General features: G+C 39.8%; 3 protein-coding genes across 4 annotated transcripts; all 3 read right to left on the bottom strand.

Moving 5' to 3' along the window:
- Positions 1-4,498: 4,498 nt before the first annotated feature.
- Positions 4,499-6,958, bottom strand: LOC144059582 (uncharacterized). 2 transcript variants are annotated; one of them, XM_077578761.1, is made up of 5 exons: positions 6,871-6,950; positions 6,292-6,596; positions 6,115-6,200; positions 5,626-5,716; positions 4,499-5,529 (listed from the first exon to the last, which is right to left on the bottom strand). In XM_077578761.1, the coding sequence occupies exons 2-5, from the start codon at positions 6,533-6,535 to the stop codon at positions 4,595-4,597; spliced, it is 1,356 nt and encodes a 451-aa protein (XP_077434887.1). In that variant the 5' UTR covers positions 6,536-6,596; positions 6,871-6,950; the 3' UTR covers positions 4,499-4,594. The 2 variants fall into 2 exon arrangements, with proteins under 2 accessions (XP_077434887.1, XP_077434886.1); XM_077578760.1 differs by having other exon boundaries at positions 6,292-6,958.
- Positions 6,959-11,185: 4,227 nt separating this feature from the next.
- Positions 11,186-13,500, bottom strand: LOC144059590 (macrophage migration inhibitory factor-like). Its single transcript, XM_077578775.1, has 3 exons — positions 11,977-13,500; positions 11,719-11,891; positions 11,186-11,412 (listed from the first exon to the last, which is right to left on the bottom strand). The coding sequence occupies exons 1-3, from the start codon at positions 12,082-12,084 to the stop codon at positions 11,346-11,348; spliced, it is 348 nt and encodes a 115-aa protein (XP_077434901.1). The 5' UTR covers positions 12,085-13,500; the 3' UTR covers positions 11,186-11,345.
- A 152-nt stretch (positions 13,501-13,652) lies between these two features.
- Positions 13,653-15,683, bottom strand: mif (macrophage migration inhibitory factor). Its single transcript, XM_077578774.1, has 3 exons — positions 15,471-15,683; positions 13,991-14,163; positions 13,653-13,906 (listed from the first exon to the last, which is right to left on the bottom strand). Exons 1-3 carry the CDS (start codon positions 15,576-15,578, stop codon positions 13,840-13,842), a joined length of 348 nt encoding a protein of 115 aa, XP_077434900.1. The 5' UTR covers positions 15,579-15,683; the 3' UTR covers positions 13,653-13,839.
- Between the last annotated feature and the right edge of the window lie 772 nt (positions 15,684-16,455).

Raw genomic sequence — 16,455 nt, 5'->3', positions numbered from 1 at the left:
AGACGCATGGCGATTTAATAGCAGTTTGATTATCCATGACCTTAAGAACTGCCATCATTGTGTATGAGAATACAGTATTGCCATGTGGCCTCAGGAACACGGCGGAAAAACATTGTCAATTAGCATAGTTCACCGCAAGAATGCAAGCTACGGTGAGAAAAACGTGCTGTGGTCTGACGAGTCCACATTTCAAATCATGGACGCCATGTCCTCCGGGCCAAAGAGATCCAAATTCTTAGCGCAAAATGCAAAAGCAAGCATTTTTTTTTTATTATGATTTGTCTTGGTCTCATTATAATTCGAACAGGGGTATGTAGACCTTTTACATCAACTGTATGTAGTTACATATGCCTGCAAAATAAATAACTAAACAAACCAAGAAATGGCAAATTAAGCTCTCATTTTTTATCTTGAGAAGCTGTCAAACAACACTAATCAAAATGTCTCGATGTATAACCAGCCTTTAGCATATTTATAAAGATATGAGGTTGAAATGACACATTTCATCATTTCTTTGAAATGCAAATGACTCTCGAAATCTACCAAATTTTATTCGGAATATCAATTAGATGCCATCAGTTTAGATTTGGCAATGCTTTCAAAATAGATAACAAGAAAATCCCTCATTAGTTTGATCAGTAGTCCTGCAAACCACTGACAGACTGAAAACCCTTCAGATTTACACACACACACACACACACACACACACACCGAGGCTTCCGCCACTGTGGCAACAGAGTGATGGCTGCCAGTAACAGTTGGTACCATCACTGGCGCTGGCTGACGGCCACCAGGCATTAAACCCCGCCAACCCCCACAGCAGGATAGGACTAGAGCTGTTTATCTGACTTCTTCAGCATGGCAACATTGCCCTCCTCCATATAGCGACATTGTACTTCGTTTTTAACACCTATTCAGCTTCAACTATAAGATAACAAATCCTCCTCATAAATCTATAATCCCATTGCAGTTTTTTTTTATTATTCTTTTTTAACCACCTTCTTCTTTTGCACTTACAAAATGGTTAAGCATCTAATTTAAGCAGTTCATATCGAAAAAGGAACAAAATCAATAACATTCACCCAAACGTCTATATGCTCTCTCCATCTTGAAAATGATCCAGCCATCATAATTACCACCATCATCAGAACATGTAACAGTAAATCAGGCCAGCTTGTCCCTGTTGACCCAGCGTACCTGACCTGCCCATCTCCTGTGGCGACCAAGCCATTAAGCCTAGGACTGGTGTTGTTACCTTGGCGACAGAACTATAAGTGTCAGCCACTGCCATCATCACTTGGACATGGATATGCCCTGGGCCTGGAGTGAACATTGTGTGCCCACATAATTTACAAGCTCAGATGCAGGACTCCAAATGTCATGTGTGAGTTACTTTTTTTTTTTCTGGGGACAAAATTCATTCAAGTTGTTTTAGCTTAATGAAACTGTGATTCACATCTGCTCTGTTATATCACCAATGAGTTATGTTTAGTGATTAAAGTGCTCGCGGACATTTTACATTCGACACCTTTTCCTTTATGTGACGCAGTTAATGTCAAAATGAGTTTCTGACAAATACAGATAAGTAGACTAAGTAGAGGTATTCTCCACATCCAATCTACTGATAACAATCAGCATCCTTTATCAGTGGTATTGTATCCTGTTAGTGATTGTGACCTTGTGCCCCTGTTGACCAGGTGCTTTTTCTCTTTGGCCAAGCACCCCCACTACACGGGTTGCTTAGCAACCAGTGACCTGCTGGTCATGTGAATGCACTGTGCACACACTTTCTGAGAAAAAAAAAGAGGTATTCTCTAATCCAGTTATTATTCCTGAAATACAGCTAATATCCTACCTACATCAAAATCATTTTTGGCTGATTACTCACAAAATCAATCATATCTCAAATTTATAAATGATATGGAGAAACGCCCCCCAGTCTAATAATACTGGCACATTAAGTGAGTGGTTAAATACCAACTGCATACATTAGATCAATCCAATGCCCTGAGCGGGGACGTTGTAATCCCTTAAAAGAGAGGTTTCACTTCAGTAATGGCGACTCACATCAAGACAGAGATTACGATCAGAAGTCCCTGAGCACCGGCAAAGGCTCACAACATAAAATGCACCAGAGGGAGAACATGTAACGCATGAAAATGCAGATGATGTGAGCAATGAGCTGTTTCCTAATGCCTCCTGCAGAGCACGGGTAAATATTCCCTCACATTTTACAGCAGCATGACATATTTCGACAGAGTGGAGCAATAACTGGGGTGTCTCGCCGGTCATTTTACTCCTGAGGGATTATAGGATGATGATGGAATGACACTATGGCCCAGAAGCAAGAGGTTGAGTTTTTTTTTTTTTTTTTTACTTCCCTGGTGAATTAAAGCAGCTGCTTGTGGGTGGGAGAAATAAGCTAAAACATGGGCACATAAAAGGTAAAGAGCACATTATAGCCTAGCCAGACATGGCAAATAGTGATTACGACATCTATTGTGAGCACTAACATTAAGAACTCATTTAAACCAAATCAACCTATACTGCACGAATGGCCTGTGAAGCCATTAAACCATAATTTATATCGTCTGCTTTTACTCAATGTCCGAGAGCAGAAAGCAAAGACTTGCATTCGTGTGTATATACCTGCATTATCATATATTTGAATTTGCTCCCCCCCCCACACACACAACTCAGTCTTCCATGGTCAGCTGTTCATTTGTTGCCGTTCCTGCTGGTGTGAACTGCAAAGCTTCTTAGAGCAGAAAGGAGATTACATAAAAATAAATGTATGAACAGAAAACACTGCAAAACCACAATGACCCAGTTTGCATACGGTACATACAAATATATGAAAGTACTCCAGTACCCAAAACTGTGGAAGGAATTGGGTCTTGATTTGGCTTTTACAACCACTTGGCGGCCCGTGTGCCCTTTGATTAATTGATTAATTGAAATAGAAAACACACACACAAACAATTTTGAAAAACTTTATCATGTTGTCCTCAATACACGTTTATCACAAAAAAATGAGGGGGGAGTGGAGGGAAAAAATATTTTAAAATACAGGGGGGAAAAAATATTTTTATTTTAAATAAGGCAAATGCCAAACTACAAATACGCAGGGGTCGTCTGTACTTTTAAGATGTAATATCAACAGTCACCACCAGATAGCAGACATATAGGCACTTACACCGTGTCTTAAAACACTGACTGTATGCTACAACGTGAGTAGGCCAAGGTCTAATAATTTTTTGTAATGATATACAGGACAGACATAGCATATCTATAATATGTATTAAAATTTTGAGCGAGTTGATTTTAGTTGAAAAAATGCACAAAATTAATTATTGGACTTATTGTTGGTTTGCTGTTTAGCAGTTTTGTCCAACCCTTGAATAGCAATTAAAATAATAATCAGAATAAAATCACATTATGTGGTTGTTATTTTGTTGTTTGCTTCATTTCCTTTGTGGCTGGGTTAGGATAGTCATGCATTGGGAAATGAATTATCAAAACCCAAATATACCAATGGCACATATTTTGCATGTGTTCATGTATTTTGTCCATAATAAAAATATACAGTACATTGTTGTGCATTAAATGGTTGAAAACCCTGAAGCTTTAAACAGCAGGTATTCAAATCATCAATCCTCACACATTGCCGAGTCATTATATATAAAAAAAACATTCAAATGTTTGTCTCACTTTTTAGTCGTTCTTTTCCCATCCCTCTGCACAGATGACTCTTTAGGAGACAAGTGGGTCCAATGAGTCTCTGCAGCCTGGGGGAGAAACAGTAGTCACAATCTATGCCCAAGTAAACCACACAGCCCATTGCTACCATTTGAATACATACCTAAAGCCTGTAATTGTGGCGTGGTCGGACCAGGACTTATTTTTGTAAGTTTAAAAAAAAAATGTCAGTATTCATATGTATTACATAAAGAAACCAAGCACACAAACAATGATTTGGCCTTATATGAACTTGCTTTGAGACTGACTTCAAGAGACATTTGATGCTGACAATCGTGCAAATCTATGCAAAGATCAAGGAAAAATATCAGAAATGGGGCACAGTGGGAAACATGCTGAGGGCTCCATGTCTAAAATACTGTCTGAGATTCAAGGTGCTTGTGTGTTAATGCTGCCACCAAGTGGTGAGAGTGCAAAGACAGTCAGTCAACAACATTTCTGGTTGAGTAGTATTTAGGACTAATTCCTTTTTTAAACAGGCTGTGATATTCAATTTATTTTATTTGTAAAATACTACTCAGTATGTTGTGCATATATTTGACCTACATTTGCATGCTATTTGTCAAAGCTTAGCAAGTGTATTTCCTTATGGAAGCAAGTGAAGTCGCATATTTCCTTTCCACAAAGGGAAAAATAAATGAAAATTAATAATAATCCAGGTAGAACAATGGATTCCATCCAATAATGCACAATTAGAATTAAACCTAATGGGAACATTGAGAAGACTCCAGACAACAGGTACATTTGATTTTGTCATATTTTAAATGTAACATATGAAAGTCAGTCAAATAGAACTGATGCATTTTGGTGCTTAATTAAGAGTATAACCACAGTTTTAAGTGGAGGCAATGTCAGGTTCCTGCTGCTGCTCCATGTAGTACGGATCACCTTGGTGGACTCTGTGATTGTGCACCCTAAGGTTCCCTCTGTGGGCGAACCTCTTTCCACACTCGGCACAAGCAAAGGGCCTCTTCCGCATGTGAACGTCCCGTTGGTGGGCTCTCAAGTTGCCACTGCGGGCGAAGCGCTTGCCGCACTGCACGCAACCAAAAGGCCGCTCGCCGGTGTGCGTGCGAGTGTGGACGGTGAGCTCTGATGGGGTGAGGAAGCTCTTGTCGCAGAACTGGCAAGGATGCAAGCGGACCCCTGTGTGGCGTAACAGGTGTCTGCGTTGATGGGAGGGGTAGGTGAAGGTTTTGGCACAGTACGGGCAGGTGTAAGGGCGACCGCTCCCTCCGCTGGGAGCTCCACTGCGGCTCAGGAGGCTTGCTTGTCGTGTCTTGAGAGCCTCCGAACTGGACTGCCTGCGAAGGGAGTCTCTGTTGCTACATAAGGCTTGCCTAGCGTGACTAAAAGAGCCACTCCTGTCATCACTCCATGGTGAGAGAACCTGCGGCTGATGTTGCTGAACCTCAGTTTGCTCTGCCCTTAGGTTATGCTCTGTCTTTTGATGAGAGTTGTGCTTCTCTGGTTTGTGCTCCGTGAATACGAAATGGTTAATTTCCTCTTTGGTGTTGTTCTCAGTCATGTCAGTGCCGGTACTGGTGCCGGCTGTAACAAAGCAGCTGGTGCCTGTCACCTGCAACCCCTCCTGGCTACACATCCTACCTCGAGTGTCATCCAAAACGGGTAACCACTGCCTAGGCTGGGATAGGCTAGTTTCATTTCCTGGGGAGCAACATCCAATCTTGGAAGTGGAGAGAAAAGGGGGGCAAACACTTTCATGCTGTGGTCGGTCTTCAGTAGGCCTCATCTGATTGCAATGAGACACTTCAGACAACACAAAGGGGAAAATGTTAACTGAAAAAATCTGATTCTCGAAAATACTGTATAATCTGATAAACAAAGGTTTCAGCAACTTCTTACATTTGCCTTTAGTGTGTGCGTCAGTCAGCGAATCAGTTATCCTCTGGTCTGTGATGACATTTTCCTCCAAGTCTTGAGACGCCAACGGAGGCTGAGATTCATCACATAAGGATGTACAAGATGCACATGTAAGTTATGGCTACTAAGAAATTGCTTCCTAAAAATGCATAGTCTGTAAGGGGAAAAATGCATTGCTCATAAAATACCAATTTATGCCACAGAGCATATTTTACCCATAAATGACAGCACAATTAATTAGTTTGTTAGCGAATTAAATGTTTGATTGGACATGCTGACGTGGTGTTGTGTATGGTATATGAGGAAATTAAGTAAATGATACTTTTAAATTTCCTGAAAAGCAGTGATTTGGGAGATCTGTGCTGCCCACATTACATAGTTGGGAATTCAAATTGTTATCATGTAAATTCTGATTCCATGGGGAAACGCATATATTTATTTGACAAATGTGTGTAAATAGGACAGTCAAACCTCTTGCTTTACTGAAGTGTTAGAATCTGTGACCTCCTTCGGCTTATTCCGGGAGCTCTTATTGTCAACACCATCTGGCTCCTTTCCTGTGTAAAATACAGCATTTCCTTCTATAATTCCAAAGAGAACAACACGTGGGTAACAAATCTTGACAGCTTCTGAATTACTGTACATTACCTGCTTCTATCAGACGTTTTGTCCTCAAGGTGTCCTCTCCCTCACCAGCCGTGCCTCCTCCTCCTGGCATGGTACTCTGCCTCCTCTCCACTTGCTCCAGCTTGGCGAGGAGGCTGGATATCTGCGCCTGCTGCTCACACATGCTGTTCTCGAAGATCTTGGCGATCTCGCACACGGCTGCAGCAAGCAGAGACTCCATGACAGCGGCCACCTGAGTATGGAAGGCGCTCCGCACGCTGTCCATGGTGTCACGTGATTGATAGCTCGAAGATGAGGCTGTCTGATTGCCAGCTGCCAATCTGCCACTAGACGTTGACACACACATTTCCACCATCTTTTTACATTTGTTAACCGAATTCCCGTTTCACTAAATCTGTTTAACACAATTTATACATGAAGGCATCGGTATTACACATCCAACTTTAACGAGTGGCACAATCGATGCCTGCTAGCTACCGTCGGCTAAAAAAGAGAGTTTGCAAACATTAAATGAAAATACATGTATAAGGTAGGAAACTTTATAACCCCCTGTCGGTTCTTTATCATCTATAGTGTCCGTAAATCCAAAGTGACAGCTACCCGGCTGCTATGTAGGCGGGAGCTTGCAGCTACAAGCCGTCAGTCAAGCTAGGAGGTTGAAGTCTGTCGCGATCACCGGCAAATCTCGCGAGAATACAGCTAGTTTAAACAATACTTTTTTTCGTTCTTTTTACTCACGTGAAAAAAAGTGAGGTTATTTGAGGAAACTATCGTACTTTTCCAGCAGTAATAAATACAACTGTTACATTTACGCACGTCAATTGCTTTGTTATTCAAGCAAATACAAGTCCAACACATTCAACAACATAAGAGCAAGACTAGAATATTGTAGAATCATTTTCAAACGTACTATAAAATATAGTACATGCAAGGATCATGTAATATTCTATGGCAGGCTACACAGTTGTGTGCATGTAATAATGTATGCGAAAATATTTTATTATTATTTTATTGACCTATTTACATGTAATACTTTTTATTATTATTGTGGTTTATGTTCAATCTCATGAACATAGCACTTTGTTACAGCTGTGGTTGCTATAATGCTTAATAATATATCAAGTGAATTGAGTTGTCACGAATGGGGAAAAAAACACTGCAGCATTCACTTGGCTATTTGTTCCCAGTCAAACATAAGTTTACACAAAAAAAATAACAGTTTCATCAGAAACGTGGTGCCCAAACAACTTAGAAATCAAGAAATTAAGTAAATTGGATCTTAATCATGTCTGTACATTCACACTAGCCTCTTATGTGAAATCAAAATAGGATAAAAACGATTGTAACAATTAACAAACAATACTGTTTGCCCTAGGGTGAAATTTCAGGAATCAGATTGAATCTAAAATGCACTTTTTTGGGCTGAACTTAATTTGACCACTACTTTTTTGTAGTTTGCTGGCACAATAATAGCCCGAGAAAAGTGGTTCATTTTGTGCTGACACAACAAATGGGTGTTAACTTAGCCAAAAATGCTAAATTCGCATACATTCTGTCCTTAGATGCTTATTGCACAGTGAGTAGGCAGGGCCAACTCTCGCGATCTCAATTCTGAGTCATGTTATTTTACATTGTTTGAGTTGATGTCTTCATCCGGGTCCTCTAAAGGTTCCATCCACTTGAAGCAGTCTGAAAAGGTTTTTACTTTTTGTGTGTGAGTGTGTCAATCGGTGCTGGCGGGGGCTGGAGGTCTGTGGGGGATGCTCTTAGTCCCCCCCAATCTCCACTGTGGCATGTCCAGGCCAAAGAAATGAAACTCCTTTGTCTGCAATGAGATTAAAAAAGTTACAACCAGCCGATAACCGTTACACATATTAAGAGGTTGGGAAACAATTACAATAAAACATTTAAGGAAATTACACATTGGGTGCTCAACATGATCAAGTACACCACCCCTTTATATAAATATTTTTTTTAAACGTTATCTCAGGGAAAATAAAAAATGATTTTCTAAATTTTTATTATAATTGGATTCAGCTCTGCTTGAATTCTCATAAATTAAATGTACCTTATCTGTACCTTGATTCATGTACACTCACTGTTGTTGTGTTTTATCCTAGCTTTTAGATTTAAATATGTACTTTTTCTTTAACATTACTTCTATTTTACCTATCTTTGTACCTGCACTAAAATTAATTAGCATTCGTAGCCAGCGTGCCAAAAGTGGTCATACCACTCTAGCCTGGTAAAAGGTAGATTTGAAAGTAATGGCTCAGTGGTTGAGTGGTCGTCTCCCATCCGTGAGGTTCTGTGTTCGATCCTTGGTGACCATGTCAAAGTGTCCTTGAGCAAGACGCTGAACCCGGATTTGCTTCCAGTGGACCTGGCAGTGTCTTGCAGCAGCCGCCCACTGGTGTATGAGTGTGTGTGTGAATGGGTAAATGTGTGAGGCTTAAATTGTAAAGCGCTTTGGGCGCCATATGTTGTAGTTAAAGTGCTATATAAAAAGCAGTCCATTTACCAGCTAATAAAATACTGTAAACGCGACGCTGCAGGGGACTTAGCGTTTCTGAACACCATTTTCTTCAACGTTAAAACATGATTCCATCCGAGTTTTTTTTTTTTTTTTTTTTAGAACATAAACGCTACAACACGACACCAACAAAGCATTGTTTTTTATTACCTGAATAAAGGGAACTTTGGCATGTACGCGTCAGAGTCGTCCTTGGATAATTTTGCCACGAATTTTGTCTGTCAGGTGTTTGTTCTCGAGTTTATCAGTTTATAGTTTTTTTGTTTTTATTAGTTTAGTTTATTTTATTATCGTTTGTTGACTTTGGCATGACTCAGATTTTTCTTATTTGTTTGTGTTGAATCTACTGTTTGAATTGCTTAAGGTGAATGTAAATTGAGATAAGAAGATTAATCGTTTTAAAATTAACTGATTGTACTTGAACAGAAAATGGTCTATTTAAAAACGTTTTATGATAATCTCTCAAATGGAAAGTCAACTCATACTTTGCTGTTGTACACAGAAAACTAGATCACACAATGATATGGGTTTGCAATGAGAGTTCCTGAAAAGTGAAAATAAATGTATTCTGAATTTGACACACCACAGGAAGGAGATTGTCAATGTCAACTATCCAGGCAAATTTGAATGCTTATACAAAAATCACCAACTATATAAAATGAGGCTTCAAAATCATGAAATAACGAGCCATTCTCTTTAAGCTTAAACTGTGTCCGCTGAATGTGCTGAAACTACGCCCTGCTCGACTGTCAACCATTGGGGGAAAATGTTTGTTTCTTTGTCCAGCATTTTAAACAGTAACTAGAAAAATTCCCGCGGAAATTTTGAATGGGACTGCTGACTCTTGTAAATGAGCTGAACAGTTTTAAAATTTAAACGACTGGAATCGGTCAAGAAATGTGGAAGTTAACCATAATCAACATCAACTAAAAGTATGTCACTGTCCCTGAAAATGTATTTTAAAAAAATGTAAATGAGCTGAACAGTTTAAAATTTAAATGACTGGAATCGGTCAAGAAATGTGGAAGTTAACCATAATCAACATCAACCAAAAGTATCTCACTGTCCCTTGAAGAAAAATACAAATTCACGCACACACATTTGACTTGGAGACGTCACGCACCAACATTCCATTGATATTGTATGAGAGACGCACACCTCAAACAAAAGCCTCTCACGACTTAACGGTTCAAGATGCAGATTCAAGAAATGGCTCGTTAGAACGGCAAGGGTTTGGGGAACGCGAGCATGTTCTCACTTTTTTAATCGGATGAAAAATGACCAAATGAGAGCAGGTTGAAAACTTATGATTTATCCAAAATGAAGAGGAAAAGAGGCGAATTTAACATGGAAAAGATAGGCGAGTTAGTCCGACTTCTCGCTTAAAGTGAAAATAAAGGTACTAAATGACACCTTAGCCAAATAAAAGTTAGTTTGTCTGAAAGAAGAGACTTGTCACTACAAAATGTAAGAATTTGATGTCTAGTGAGCAAAGATTGTGGCCATGGTGACGAGTTGAAGTGAAACTTTTGGAAATAGAAGTAGACTTTTTTGTTCCCGCCACTCAAAGGCTAATTGCTCCACAGAGTGTAATAGAAGGCTATTTCACTCACTGTCTTTGAACCCGCACTGGGGGGAGAGCTTTCGTTCCTTAAAATAAATTTCGACACTGAGCTAAAGATGGGAAAAATTGCTACAAAATGAGCTAAAATTCATATCGGTCGGTTAACGGATGCGCGCGCAGCGTGTCTTGGAAAAAGGTGCTTGATCTGTAATTTGTTGCCCCTTTCTCCATTCATTTCCTATGGGACTTTTTTGGGAATTGCGTCGCCATGGTAACTCGGAATTTCTAGAAAAGTAATGCCGCACCGAGTCAGATCGAGCCGCATCGTTTGATACCTCATTTGTCCCGGTGCGATCTACGGTACGGCCGCATTTTTGCGGAAAAATCAGGGGATTTTCTAGGATGGAGAGTAATATGTGCTGCTTTCAGCAGTCCCATAATAATATGTGCTGCTTTCAGCAGTCCCATAACTAGTACTACATGTATCAATCCATGAAACTATATATCTGCTTAAGGCCTCCAGTGCTTGCATATATATCTCAGCAAGTTTTGGAGGTTTCCCTCTTCCAACACAAGCTGATTCCAATCATCAGGATCGTTTTCAGGCTTATGCAGAGCTTGCTGATGAGCTGATCATAGAAGGGAAACATTCAAAACCTGCAGGACTCCGGCCCACCCCCCCCCTCCTCCTCCTTTTCAAACAAAGGGTTACATAACCAAAATGTATGTTGCTGCTAGGAATTTCCTAGTGTACTGTAACTTTTAACAGCCTGTAGAGCAAGTCAGCTAGGAGACACAATCAATGAGAAAACATGAGCTTGTGTTTTACACGATGTGCTTTATTGTAGAGAGGAAAGACCAGGGCCAAGTTGCATGAAATATACTACTAAGCTACTTATGTATTCTTACTTTTTGGTCATTTGTATCTCCAACTCTTCAGAGGTGGAATGATTTTCTTTGGGGACTTCCACCTGTATTTCAGCCCAAACTAGTGTTGTTCCAGGCCAATTTGCAAGCATCCATGTCTACAAAATTAATATAAATCCTGAAATAGAAAAAAAGGGAGAAATTTGTTAATGACAGCGGACACAGAGGAAAGAATCTCTGTGTGGGTTTTAGACTCCATATAAACTCATTAAAATGTTAACAAACAAAAAGTAACACGCGTGGGCTGGTTGGCCATGGATGGCGCAGCGGGACAGCAAAAAAAAAAAAAACGGGAGAGCCCTCACGCATTACAATAACCGTAGCTTCCACCCTTCCACGGCATCAAAAAACATTCACCGCCAAGTGCTACACAATCCCATGCACACAAAAACAAAGTAGCGCAACACTGCCGCATCCATGTTACCTGTCTGGAGATATGCCAAGCTGTTTGTTGAGTAGTCCACACAGTAGTTTAGAGTACTGCTTGATTTGATCACAGCTGATCTTCTCAATGCTGTGAAACGAACAGAGTGCACATGGATCTTCCTTTCCACCAATCATTATAATTTGATCCGCGTGGACATGCACAGCAATGAGCTGATGCAAAAAGAGAAAGATTACATTGGATGGGTTAATAAATGAAAATCACGCTCATCGTTTTCTATCATAGGTCTTGTCATACCTCTACAGGCTTGCCAGTGACTTTAACTAGCTCCTCTGTAGCTTCTGTCATTAGAGTGGCCGGCAGGTCGCCTTTGGCAAAGTTGGTGTTAACAGCAAAGATCGGCATGATTTACACGCGTACTGTCTTCTGGTTCCTTCAAAACAGGACTGACTGAGGTCCAGAAGCTGCAAGCAGGTAAAAGACGAAAGGCGGAGCAACGGAATTTGTTTTTGGCAGTTGGAACCAGTTATTTTAATGATGTTTAGTTATTAAAACCCCTTAAGTGGAAATTAAACTTTCACTTTAATCTTAAATTCTGTTTGACACTACACATAGAAGCAGATCACGCTCCACCCATCTTCTGCTCATCCAGCGCTTGTTCCTTCATCTACCATCTTTCCTTAAAAACCCTGTCAAGCGATTTCAGAGATATACACGTGTGAAGCGATAAAATGTTTGCCACCATTTCAGTTTCACAGATATTGAATTATTTATTTATTTATTGGGGGGTGGGGAGGTTAAGAGTGTAGCATGAGTCGACCCTCTGCCACTATTTAACAACTTGTGCGAATTTGCTACATGCAGTTAGCTACCTAGCTATGCCTATACTCTGAAAATACATTTTCTCTTTGTACAGTCTGTATGACACTGTGGGCCGCTTTAGAGCGCCTCACTGAGCCTCGCAACAACCTTTTGGGTTATATTCAAGCTACATGTGACTTAACAGGGCCACTATATATTTTCATGGCTCAAACGTGATCATCTATAAAGGAATTAGCATCAATGTTTCCAGGTCACAGATATGGTATTTGGTTGATGGTTGAGTGGGTGCTTCAGAGCAGAGACAATCACCTACGATACTTTATTTTTATTTTTGAAGACTCATTTTACATACTTAGCTTTTCTTTTTTTTAATCATTTAAATTTGACCAGGTTGTTAACGACACTCTTAATGGTATGTCAAATTTAGAAGACATTTGTTTTTGCATGTGTTTTCGCAATGTGATCGGTTCAAGGTAAGGAAAAGATGCTTACTTTCAGGAATAGACAGCCATTAAGGATGAACTTGAACCCAGTTTTCTTAACCGACATCATTGTATGAGTATTGCTGATGAAAATCTCTTGCATGAAACTCTTGTGAATTCGGCGGCGGCCATCTTGCGTTGCCATTTACGAAGAGGGCCTAAATTAAATACTGTGATTTTCCCTGGGGTGTTTTCAAGTTTTCTGTCCCCACGGCAAAAATGCCACAATGTATGGCATACGGTTGTATCAATAAGTCTGGGAGAAGCAGTACATGCATATTTAATTGGTAAAAATGTGACTAGAAATTTTTTCTTATCTCTGAGTGCTACTCAAAAATGTGTCTGCTTCATGTCACAACCATTAACCATGAAATGAAAGCAAAGCCCATCAGCAAAAACCTAACTTAACCTTTGTACGTAGCTACTGAAAAAAAAAGCACTCATTTTCAACAAAAAACAAATAGCATTTGTCAGTAAGAAAGATAACACAAAATGGCTGTCATGGCTTCAGTCGTAAGAGGCCCTTGTGAGCCCAGGTTCTTATAGACGTCCACCAACACATATCCAGCCAGTGACCTGTCTTTTGCTTGTTGGTCAAGAACCTTTACGTGGGGTGAGCGCTTCACTCTGGGAAAGACAATTCGGGAAGGTGAGACAATGAGAAACACATTTCTGTACTACCGGATGCGTTTTAATGCAGAGGGGAAAGGTCATTGCAAAGCTTCACGAACTAAACAAGTGCTATAAGGTCAATCGTCAAGTTATTATCAGGTGTTTTTGTCCTCTTGGTCATTTTTAACTACGACTCTTCATTACAGCTGGAATGATGTTTTATTTGAGGACCTCAACCTGCATCTCAGCCAAAAGTAGAGTTGTTCCAGGCCACATTGCTCGCTTCCATGTCCACAAAATTAATATAAATCCTGAAATAAACAAAAGGAGGCGAGAACAGTTTTGCATGTTAATCACCGCTATCTTAACTCATGATAATAATTGGTTTTGCATACCTGTCAGGAGACACGCCCAAGTGTTTGTTGAGCAGTCCACAAAGCAGTTTAGAGTACTGCTTGTTTTGAGAAGCGCCAATCTTTCCAATGCTGTGGAGGGAGCACAGTGCACACGGGTCTCCCTTTGCTCCAAACATCATCATTTGATCTGGGTTGATTTGCACAGCAATGTACTGATGCATGAGAAAACAGACGCAAATATAAGTGGATCATTTAATTGGGATCACACGAAGTCATGCATTTGTATCAAAAACATGCTACAAAGCACAATGAAATACAACTTCAGCAGTGAAAATGTTGTCACTAGCATAGTTCACTGTACAAAATGAAAGTTGGGATTTTCAAGAATAGAAGGCATTTTTTTTTGTCCCCCTATGAAACTTCAAATCCATGCAAACAATCCCAAAACACGTGATTGTATTAGTTTTCTTGTGATAAAATGTAACTAAAGTTGTAGTAAAAGTGATTTCTAAATATTTATACATCTTGAATTGAAAGAAAAAAAGTGCCTTTTTTTTTTTACCTCACATTGCTCTCTTTTAATAACCAACTTTTACATTTCAAATGTGTTCATAAACTAAGCTTTGAATCAACTGGTTTTTTTTTGTTTAAATTGATTAATGATTGATTATACCATTGATATGTTTTGACCCAGTAGCAGAATTTTGAAATCTATTCTACAGCTGACTGGGAGCCAGTGTAAAGCCTTAAGGACTCAAGTGATATGTTCTGATCTCTTTGTTTTGGTCAGAACTTGAGCTGCAGTGTTCTGAATGAGCTGCAATTGTCTGATGTTCTTTTGAGAGAGTCCAGTCAGAAGACCGTTACAGTAATCGAGTTTGCTGGAGATAAAAGCATGGATAAGCTTCTCTTGGTCTGCTTGGAGCATGCAGTCCTTCAGTCTGGATATGTTTTTCAGCTGATAAAATATTTTGAACTTGGTCTTTGGTTTCTAAAGACAGTGACTCAAGGTGTTTTCTAACAACAATCCTCTTTTCTTTACTAAAACAATGACCTCCGTTTTGTAGCGTTGTGTTTCGGCTGTATTAAATGAAAAAGGAGGCAAGGTGAGCTGCCAAAAGTTAAGCACGCAAAATTGGCACCTGCAACGACGTCATCTGAAGGTACTTTTCTATTGGCTGCTGCTAGATGAAATCACTTCTGTGCAACACACTGCCAAATGACCTTATTCTTGTTAATATTGAAATAAATACAGTATACTTAAATCACATTTGAAATCAACCCCAAATGCTCATGATTCAATTAATTACCAAAGACGAAAACTAAGGACATTTGGGATAATAGGGAGTGAACCAGATCCTGCAAAGCAAGTTCCGCATGCATTTAATTATTGTACGTGTTAAAGACATCTACTAATATTTGTGGAAGAGAAACAAGTCAGAAAAGCTCCAGGATGAACAGACATCGCACGAGCATGTAGTGTAAATAAGCATGAGGGTGTCGTCTGTCGTTGTCATACTTGCGCAGGCTTGCCCATAGCTTTAGCCAGCTCTTCGGTCGCTTCTGTTAGCAGAGCCGTCGGCACGCTGCCTTTGGCCACGTTTGTGTTCACTACAAACATCGGCATGGTTTCCACTTAAAGAATCTTACGGTTCTTTCAAAAGACAAAACAGAACTTTGACTGGCAGGACAATCAGCTCCGGAAGCAGAATGCGAGGCAGCCATAGACGTATGTACATAGACGCTAAATTGAGTGTGTTGCCCGTTGCTGCAATACGTCAGCGCGTCCGCCATGTTTAATGTGGCAATCTGCCCGTAATCTCACGTTTAAATTGAACCCATTCACACACAAACTACTTGCAATTTCCGATTGGGGAAATAGCTATGCTAGTTTTTTTTAATTGATTGTTATATATGTTTGTTTACACAGTGAACCCAATCACATTTCCAAATAAGCTATCCTGCATTACTGTTTATGTTTGTGCTCACTGCTCAGGCTAAAGCTATGTGTAAAAAAAAAAAAAGTATCACTTTGGCACCATCTTCAGCATTTTGGGAACAAAGACACCTGTGGACGTAAGGAGAGGAGCTTCATTTATTCATGTCATAGCCTGGCTTGTCTAATATGAAAAAAAGTGTTTTGCTGTCATGTCATCTAGTGGCATCTATAGGCAATTGCAGTTTGCAGCTAACAATGTGTGTGTAATAACCCGATCGTGAAATGTGGAGCTATCAGGGACATTTTGATTTAAGGGTGAAGTCTATTCATTTTGGTGCCAGTGGTTTAGACATTAATGGCTGTGTGTTATTTTAAGGCAACAGTAAATTGGCACATTCTCACTGACTACTACAGTCAAGTGTCATTTCTCTAGTACTGTATTTTCCCAAGGGAAATATATGTTTAAAAATGTGATAGGTGTACAAATAGCTATATAGTTTGTTTGATTATATTTTTAACAAAGTGCACAAATAATGTTCACAACGTTATGTGAAAGTGGCCAAAC

The sequence above is a fragment of the Vanacampus margaritifer genome, chromosome 10, assembly GCF_051991255.1.
Source record: "Vanacampus margaritifer isolate UIUO_Vmar chromosome 10, RoL_Vmar_1.0, whole genome shotgun sequence".
Taxonomy (NCBI): Eukaryota; Metazoa; Chordata; class Actinopteri; order Syngnathiformes; family Syngnathidae; genus Vanacampus; species Vanacampus margaritifer.
This window is presented reverse-complemented; position numbering and strand designations above follow the sequence as displayed.